The sequence below is a fragment of the Chelon labrosus genome, assembly GCF_963514085.1.
Source record: "Chelon labrosus genome assembly, chromosome: 8".
Lineage (NCBI taxonomy): Eukaryota > Metazoa > Chordata > Actinopteri > Mugiliformes > Mugilidae > Chelon > Chelon labrosus.
In genome coordinates this window covers 13,361,871-13,372,079 of record NC_140358.1, presented here as the reverse complement: position 1 = coordinate 13,372,079, position 10,209 = coordinate 13,361,871, and the positions used below count along the sequence as shown (strand labels likewise).

The 10,209-nt window shown below is 42.1% G+C and overlaps 1 protein-coding gene across 1 annotated transcript; it reads left to right on the top strand.

Moving 5' to 3' along the window:
* Window positions 1-4,385: 4,385 nt before the first annotated feature.
* On the top strand, window positions 4,386-10,121 carry pcdhb (protocadherin b; the record flags this gene model as incomplete). Its single annotated transcript, XM_084549856.1, has 2 exons — window positions 4,386-7,152; window positions 9,036-10,121. Exons 1-2 carry the CDS (start codon window positions 4,771-4,773, stop codon window positions 10,119-10,121), a joined length of 3,468 nt encoding a protein of 1,155 aa, XP_084405982.1. The 5' UTR covers window positions 4,386-4,770.
* Window positions 10,122-10,209: the final 88 nt, after the last annotated feature.

The following is a 10,209-nucleotide window of genomic DNA, read 5'->3' as shown; positions in this document are numbered from 1 at the left end:
CTTGTCAACGACCGACTGAATGGAGGATTAAAATGATGGATTAAAACGACGGGACAGAAGAAGAGACCGTCCAGAACATAAACTGCTGAACACGTGATTTATAAGTGGTATGAAAAACAGATGAGCAAATAGAAGAGAAATGACAAAAGGACAATCTGTCTTGGCTGAGATGCTGAACAGACGCCTGATGGCTATTTATGTCAACATTGTCAATGTATGTGTCCATTATTATTATTACTGTAATTATTATTATTTAGACAATCAAACTGGAGCAGCAGTTACATCCAAAATGTTTTGAGAAGCATTGGTGGACAATGATTTTGCACATCTTTATGAATTTAAATGGTTTCTTTTTGTTTGTTTGTTTGTTTGTTTGCTAACAGAGCTTGTGTGAATATGACAAATAGTATGTTAACGTACTATATGCAAGCTGCACCATGCCGCTGACTACTGTAACGATGGGGGATTTCCTCCACACATGTACTGTATACATTTATGAAAATAAAGTATTTTTTTCATTTGGTCTTTCTAATGTCTCTGAAACATATGACTCAAGGACTTGAACCGGTAGCGGGCACCCGTGTTCATGCATAAATCATTTAGCTGTACGTTTCCTAGATCTATGTTTAATTAGCTTGAGTCAATTATTTTGGGGTGAAAAAGTTCCACAGCTACTCTTACAAGGGTGGAAAGCTTTTCGCCTCGGTAAGCTGTTTTCCACGGCGAGGAATAAACATAGTAAAATGCTAACATATGCTAATTGGAGTGCTTGCATTTCCATTTGCCCGCAGAGAATAGTGAGGTTCATTAACTGAACAAACAGAACCTCCTCTCTCGAAATATCACTTTAATTAAGACCTCGAACATGCATACAAGCATCTGGGGTAAGGGGGGGGGGGGGGCTCAACTCCAAATGCCACACCTGAATGTGAGCTATGGGGCCTGTGGCTTCTCTCTATGTGCCCTTTTACATCCCACTTCTCAGGGAATTAGCTCCTACCATCAACAGATGAGAGCTGGCTACTGGCCAGAAATGAGTAGGGTAATTAGGTCGTCCTATGGCTCAGATTGAAAATAATTTTGTTAATAAGGGAACGGGTGTCCACAGAGAGCACGGAGGGGAGCAGGCTAACCTTCTTTGCGGTAAGGTGATCCGCAGGGACGACGGAAGGGGCAGCCATATTTAGGTCGTTTTTTAAAAAAAAACAAAACAGGAATGGAGCTGTTTTTAAAACAGAGAGGTAAGAAGTTAAAAATAAACTCAGGAATACAACAGAGGAATTGGCTCACATACATCTGGCTGGTGAAACTGCACCACTGAAGCTGTTATTGGTGAAGTTCCATTAACACAGTACTCAGCACAGGGCATCTTACATCACTTGTCACAGCCTTTAACCGTCTTGTCATTGGCACCTGGAGCTGTCCATTGGTGGTGCTGAAATTGTATCGACCTGTGGTTCTTTAACGCCCAGCTGCAATGTTTCCAGTCGCCCGCCAGAGGGCGCCTCGTGCATTACTAAACCAACACCGATGCAAGATGTCGGCGTTATTATGGCTGTTAATGAGGCAACCTTCTCATGACGACACGCACACACCTTGAATTCCTTGTGACCCCTTTTATTTCAAGGCAGTGTTAAGATCCAAACAAATCAAGACACAAGGCTGTGGCGTGAATAGAACAATATTCCACCATGAAGAGTAGAAATACTGAAGGAAAAGAAGTGCTTCAAATTTTATCACTGCTTTGGGCTCAGATTAATCAAATACTCTTTGTTATGCTCATGAATATTTCAAATCCCTGCATGCTAAATATAAATAAATGATGAGTAATAAACCCAAATTAATTAAAAGCTTCTTGATACCACTCACTACATGTACAGCAGTTGTATTTTCAAGTCACCTGTCGGCAGCTTGGTTGTCCAGCAGAGGGCATCATTGAGTAAGTATCGTTCAAACCCAAAATGGTGCTGGAATTGTTTTTCTCATTTGACATTGCACAATCAATAAGTGTGTGGCTGGGAGATTGATCAATGAAACCAGAATTATGTCTTATAAAAATATGTCTTTGTTGAGACAGTTGGCAGAGCTCTGTAGGGGCCAGAAGTCTGAAGGAAGAAAGTGAGCTCTTTATAACTCTGGGATCAGACGTCTCCCTGATGATAGGATGCATGCGGGATAATGATGTAACTTTTAGCTGAGCCAGCAACAAAAAACTTGATGCTTTCTTGGAAACAGTTTAATCAAATGAAATTGGTCAGGAGTTATTCTGATGGATTTGTTCTTAACTCATTTCAGTGTCTCTTACTGGTATGTTCTCAACTAACCAAATGTGATTACAACTCTGTTATTAGTTTGGATCAAATAATGTGAATGTTCCACAATACAATTACTATATTAATAACACACAAACAAAAGCACATTTTGGTTTCTATTGGACACCAATATACGGATGATTAAAAATACTGCATATAAACACAAAGTGGCAATTTCTACTGGTCTAATTGTATAATTCATACTGTATTTTCATACTATATAATTTAAATGTCATTTTTTTTTTCTAAAATTATTTCGAAAGCTTATACACTAAAGAACACAGGTACCTGTTTGGGGTTTTGTAATCAAATCATTCAGCGTATGTAAGTGCTCATTTAATTGTTCTGGCAAGTCTACAAAGGTGGCTTTACCCTTGCTACGCTTCCACCTGTCTACTGCCTCAATCATGGGGAATTCCTGTGCGTCTAATGGCATAATTTAATTAATCAAAATTAATTGGGGTCTCATATTCTTTCCATATTCTGGTCCCCCTCTTGTGTTCTCTGGCAGCTAATCCCTGGGCGTTTCCCTTTCTCTCTCCACCCAGGTGAGTTGTTGATTGAACTCACCTGCGTCCCATCTACTCATCAAGCCTCCATAAAAGACCTGGACCCGTTCATTCATCTTCTGTTACCGCTTGTCCTGTGAAGGGTCGCGAGGGAGCTGGAGTCTATCCCAGTTGTCATTGGATGGGAGGCGGGATACACCTTGGACAGGTTGCAGGGCTAACAGAGAGACAGACAACCATTCACACTCACATGCACAACTATGGCCAATTTAGAATCGCCAGTTAACCTCATAAGTATGTCTTTGTATGGTGGGAGGAAGCTGGAGTACCCGGAGAGAACCCACGCAGACACAGGGAGAACATGCAAACTCCATACAGAAAGACCCAGTCGGCATGGATCCAAAACCACCCTTCTTCCTGTGAGGTACCAGTGCTAACCACCATGCCACTGTGCCGCAGATTTTCTTTTTATGTAAGATATTATTTATAATATTGTGTCTCGCCTGATGACAGCTGGGAAAGGCTCCAGCCCTCCCGTGACCCTTCACTGGACAAGTAGTTACAGAAGATGAATGAATGAATAAATAAAAAGAAAATCTCTGTTAAATATATAGTAAGCTATACTTTAAAATTACCATACAAAATGTGTGAAAACTTAAGCCCACTTGCACAGTATTCACATGCTGACAGTTATATTTAAGTGCTTACATTCATATATCATGCTGGTAATTTTTGCACTTCATCCATTTGGTATTCACTAGGGGAAAATGGCTCAGCTTTCATGAGTTTCCGTGGTTACTAACCGGCCCATAAGAAGCAGTGTTGGTTAATATTCAAATCTTCCACAAACAGAACAGCAATGGAGAAGAAAAGAAGTAGGAAACCCAACTGGACAGAGGAACGGTGTTTGCTTCTGGCTCAACTGGTCAATGACAATAAAAAAGTTTTAAGAGAGGTAGATTTGGCCCCAATGTCACACTACAAGCCAAGAAGCAGGCATGAAAAAATACAGCATAACAGATAAACGCCTCCTTTCCCACATTTTCTCCTCTGCTTAAGAAACTTCTAAGGCTCTTAAAAGTCCTCCTTCCTGCTCTTAACAGATCTCACCTTAGGAGCTCTCTGAAGAGCAAAGATTCTTTGGGAATACCTTTTATCTTTATCAGGATCTACCCTTAACTTTGAAGGGAAATTATTAGAAAACATCATGAAGAATTTACTTAAAGTTTGGCCACTAGGAGCAACTCTTTGCAATAAGAAGCTTTCTTTCCAGTCAACAGAACAACTACCAACTGCCTAGAGCTGCCTAGGGATTCCTCCATCTTCACCATTTTCCACCTTGTGTTTTTTTCCCCGTTTTATTAAACTGCTCAATTGCCTGGCTTTGTGTTAGTGCCTGCTTTCGGGTCCACTTTTGTCACGTTGGAGTATCATTGATAAAGACTCCTCACATATATATATTTTTTTCAACTTTTCCTGAATACAAATGTCAAACCATTTAATTATTCTTCAAATTCATTTTCTCATTTGATCATTCACCTTATAAAAAGACAAATCCAAAGACAGAGTGACATCTTTCTTTCACCAAACACATACGTGTGAATGCTTGTACATGCCACAGCCCAATGTAAACATATTTTAGCCACTGTAAAGCCTGCTGAGAAATACTTACTGTACTATGTGCAGCCTCTGTCACATGGTGTCACTGCTGACCACTGAAACATGGTGCATCTCCTTCACTGAAGTCATGACACACCCATTTGTAAAGGGTGCGGGATAAGCTGCAGAAAGACCAGCTTTTAGATTTTAAACGAACAGAAATCCTAAATACCTTACTATTTATTATAATTTATTTAAGAACAACAGAGACGTTTTGTCAGATCTTAAAAATCCATTTAAACATAATACGGTTTTTTGAATCTGGATTATCTTTTCCTACAGAGAAGAGGATGGCATTTTGGATCACCGTCTTTGTCTTGTGCGCAATGTGGCCCAGTGCTTTGTCTGTGACACGGTACTCCATAGCCGAGGAGATGGAGAGGGGCTCTGTTGTGGCCAATCTCGCGGCGGACTTGGGACTTGAACCTGGAGGTTTGACACAGCGAGAGGTAAAACTTGATATTTTCACGAGCAAAAAATATCTAGACTTTAACAAAAAGACGGGGGAGTTGTATATCGTTGAAAAGATGGACAGAGAATTTCTTTGCCCGGCAAAACCTGCATCCTGTTTGTTAAAGCTTGATGTTATTATAGAAAGCCCCCTGCGCATTTTTAACATCGAGCTTGGAATAACGGATATAAACGATAACGCTCCTCATTTCAGACGAGACAGAGTAGAGCTTGACGTTTCAGAATCGGCAACACCGGGGGAGAGGTTCTCCCTGCCCAATGCTGTGGATCCAGATGTCGGCATAAATACAATTAAGACCTATAAACTCAGTGCCAGTGAACATTTCACTATCGAAATTCAGACAGGCACGGACGGAACCCAGTATGTGGATTTGGTGTTGACCAAGTCTTTAGACAGAGAGGAGGAGGCTGTTCATAATTTAATACTGACTGCTGTGGATGGAGGTGTCCCTGTGCGTTCTGGGACTGCTAATATTATTGTTAGAGTACAGGATACAAACGATAATCCTCCCCGGTTTGATGAGCAGATTTACACAATAAACATGACAGAGAATGCCCCGATAGGAACCTTAGTGACGAAGCTGAACGCTACTGATCTTGACGAGGGTCTGAATTCAGAGATACTGTACTCATTCACCCTTTACACGTCAGAAAAAACACAAGATGTCTTTGCGCTGAATCCCAACACCGGGGAGATAACTGTGAAGGGAACTATAGACTATGAAGATATGAAGTTTTATGAGATGCACATCGAGGCCAGAGACAAAGGGACGCATCCCTTGTTAGGACAGTGCAAAGTAGTCGTCCATGTGACGGACATGAACGATAATTTTCCAGAAATCACCATACAGTCTGTCAAAAACACAGTGGATGAGAACATACCAGTAGGAAGCGTCATTGCCCTGGTGGGAATAAGTGACAGAGACACTGGGGATAATGGAAAAGTAAGCTTGTCTATACATCAGCCAATGCCATTTATTCTTAACGAATCATCAGACAGACCAATGCATTACAAGCTCATAGTATCCGAGCCACTGGATCGTGAAACTGTACCTGAATATGAGATCACTCTGGTTGTAACAGACGCAGGAACGCCCCCTTTATCTGACAATGAAACGATAAGCGTGCATCTGCTGGATGTCAATGACAACGCGCCACAGTTCCCCCAGTCATTTTATACTATACGTGTACCAGAGAATAACGCACCCGGGGCCTTGCTCAGCTCACTCACTGCGTTTGACCCGGACCTCCATGAGAACCAGTATCTAGTTTATTTCATCCTAGAGAAGGAGATAGCCAATACCTCCATGTCCATGCTGTTCTCCATCAATCCAGAGAACGGGAATCTTTACGCACTGAAAACTTTTGACTATGAGATAGAGAAGGAGTTTCTTTTCCACATCGAGGCCAGAGACTCTGGCTCTCCTCCACTCAGCAGCAACGTGACCGTCCACATCATTATTGTGGACCAGAATGACAATGCTCCGGTTATTGTCTCTCCGTGGCGTGCGCACGGCTCGGTGGTGGAAGAAAAGATTCCCAGATCCACGGATAAAGGCTCCCTGGTTTCCAAGGTGATAGCTTTAGACACGGACTCTGTTCACAACTCTCGGATTACCTACCAGTTTCTACAAGTGACTGACACCACCTTGTTTAGTCTAGACCAATACAACGGAGAGATCCGGACTATGAGGATGTTCAGTTACAGAGATCCACGCCACCAGAGGCTGGTTGTTGTTGCCAAGGACAACGGGGATCCTGCTCTCTCTGCTACAGTCACCATCAAGCTGTCCACAGTGGAGACTGCTGTTAAGACCTACTCTGACATGACTGAGGTGCCTCTGGAATATGACATCTTCTCAGACCTAAACCTGTATCTGGTCATTGGTCTGGGCTCTGTGTCATTCCTCCTGCTCATCACCATATTGGTCACCATCGTGCTCAAGTGTCAGAAACCCAAGCCCAGCAAAGCGGCTCCTCCCTCCAGGAACAGTGTGATCAGTGAGAGGAACTCCACCATCGCAGATTCCACTCTGGTCTCCAACGATGCCTACTGGTACAGTCTGTTTCTAGCAGAGACCAGGAAAGGAAAGCTGGTGGTCAGACAGCCTGTTCCAAAGGGCTCCAGATACATTGTGTCCAGTCTACCAAGAGGAACAGGACTGACAGACACTAGTGACTCAGCAGCTTCTACTCTGCAGGTAAGAATCCCATGTACACATTCATTGTTATCTTTATACTTCATAAATATTATCTCCACAAATAAGAATCTAATTTATATATTTGCATTCATAAGTACTGTCCACCAATGTCCCGTAACGTCTCGATCTGGATTATATGTCTACACATCGTTAAAAGACATAACCATTTAATCCAGTAAAATCCCACAAACTAAATAGATTTTGCGATATTTGTAGTGATAGCTCAATTTAAATTTAAATATAGAGTAATCTAGTGTTTCATGGTTTTTGATGTTAAACTCAGATAATCAGTCTGCCACAATCTAAATGGTGGCGCTGTTTTGTTAGGAAAGTGACGACCCGCTTTCAGTCGAGACAACCAGGAAAGGAACGGACAGTTTTGTGGTGCTGAAACGCAGTTCTGAAAATACGATCACGCATTTTTGTGCGAACACATTTCTCGGATTAATTTTTTGTTTTGCGATTAAAACCGACGCTGCCATATTCAATATTGCTGGAAACCTCAATTTTATCATTTGATGGAATTTAGTCTTATAGCTTGAAACCGTCAATTTGTAACAATGGCGTCTTACAAAAGGTACGTGTCGCTCATTGTTCTAATATTTTCACTCGCTGAGCAAACATCATCCTCAGTGACTCATTACTCCATACCAGAAGAAATGAAAGAGGGATCAATCGTTGCAAACCTTGCTACCGATCTCAGTCTGGATGTTGAGACACTGAATCAGAGGAGAATGCGTTTGGACATCATCGCGAACAAGAAATATCTGGATGTGAACAAAGAGACTGGTGAGCTGTATGTTGTAGAGAAGATTGATAGGGAGTATATCTGCAATTACAAGTCTTCTGCGTCTTGCTATCTCAAACTTGAAATGATATTAGAAAACCCTGTGCGAATTTTTAATATAGAAGTAGAAATTTTGGACATGAACGACAACGCCCCTCAATTTCGAAGAGACGTCATACATTTAGACATATCTGAATCGACTCCAAAAGGAGAGAGATTTTCGCTGAGCAATGCGGTCGATCCTGATATTGGATCCAATTCAGTCAAAACGTATCATCTGAGTGAAAGTGAATATTTTAATATTGAAGTACAAACTGGGAGAGACGGATCGAAGTTCGCCGAATTAATCTTAACAAAGACTTTAGATCGGGAGCAGCAGGCTGTTCATAATTTAATACTTACAGCTGTAGATGGAGGAACACCTGCTCGTTCTGGTACTGCCAGTGTTATTGTTCGTGTTTTAGACACAAACGACAATGCACCTACATTTGACAAAGTTAGTATGACTGTAAAAATATTGGAAAATTCTCCCATTGGAAGCCTCGTTATTCATCTCAATGCAACAGATTTAGATGAAGGCTCAAATTCTGATATAACATACTCATATAGTTTATATACATCAGAAAAAACACAGGAAACATTTAATCTGAATCCTACCACTGGTGAAATTACTGTTAGAGGGATGCTGAACTATGAAGACTTCAAGATTTATGATATGGAAGTTATAGCAACTGATAAAGGAGCCAATAGTTTATCAGGACAATGCACTATAAAGATTGTAGTAGAAGACATGAATGACAATCACCCAGAAATATCTATTAAATCATTTCAGAGTCCAGTCGGTGAAAACATAGAATTAGACACAGTGATAGCTGTAGTTAGTGTCAGTGATAAAGACTCAGGTGACAATGGAGTGGTTGATCTTCACATTCCAGATAACATGCCTTTCAAACTGAGGGAGTCCTCTGATAACTATTATGAATTAGTAGTGTCAGAGCCTTTAGACCGTGAGAAGGTCCCAGAATATGACATCACTTTCACTGTCACTGACAGAGGCTCTCCTCCTTTATCTGACAATGAGACCATGACTTTAGAGCTGCTGGATGTCAATGACAATGTCCCACAGTTCCCCCAGTCATTTTATACTATACGTGTAGCAGAGAATAACGCACCCGGGGCCTTGCTCAGCTCACTCACTGCTTTTGACCCTGACCTCCATGAGAACCAGTATCTAGTTTATTTCATCCTAGAGAAGGAGATAGCCAACACCTCCATGTCCATGCTGTTCTCCATCAATCCAGAGAACGGGAATCTTTACGCACTGAAAACTTTTGACTATGAGATAGAGAAGGAGTTTCTTTTTCACATCGAGGCCAGAGACTCTGGCTCTCCTCCACTCAGCAGCAATGTGACCGTCCACATCATTATTGTGGACCAGAATGACAATGCTCCGGTTATTGTCTCTCCGTGGCGTGCGCATGGCTCTGTGGTGGAGGAAAAAATCCCCAGATCAACGGATAAAGGCTCCCTGGTTTCCAAGGTGATAGCCTTAGACACAGACTCGGTTCACAACTCTCGGATTACCTACCAGTTTCTACAGGTGACTGATGCCACCTTGTTCAGTCTGGACCAATACAACGGAGAGATCCGGACTATGCGGATGTTCAGTTACAGAGATCCACGCCACCAGCGGCTGGTTGTTGTTGCCAAGGACAACGGGGATCCTGCTCTCTCTGCTACAGTCACCATCAAGCTGTCCACAGTGGAGACTGCTGTTAAGACCTACTCTGACATGACTGAGGTGCCTCTGGAATATGACATCTTCTCTGACCTAAACCTGTATCTGGTCATTGGTCTGGGCTCTGTGTCATTCCTCCTGCTCATCACCATATTGGTCACCATCGTGCTCAAGTGTCAGAAACCCAAGCCCAGCAAAGCGGCTCCTCCCTCCAGGAACAGTGTGATCAGTGAGAGGAACTCCACCATCGCAGATTCCACTCTGGTCTCCAACGATGCCTACTGGTACAGTCTGTTTCTAGCAGAGACCAGGAAAGGGAAGCTGGTGGTCAGACAGCCTGTTCCAAAGGGCTCCAGATACATTGTGTCCAGTCTACCAAGAGGAACAGGACTGACTGATACTAGTGACTCAGCAGCCTCTACTCTGCAGGTAAGAATCCCATGAACACAACTGGGGCTATATTTATATTTCACAAATATTCAGTGACATTTCATTTTGCAACATATATCGAGAGAACTTTAAAAAAAATAAT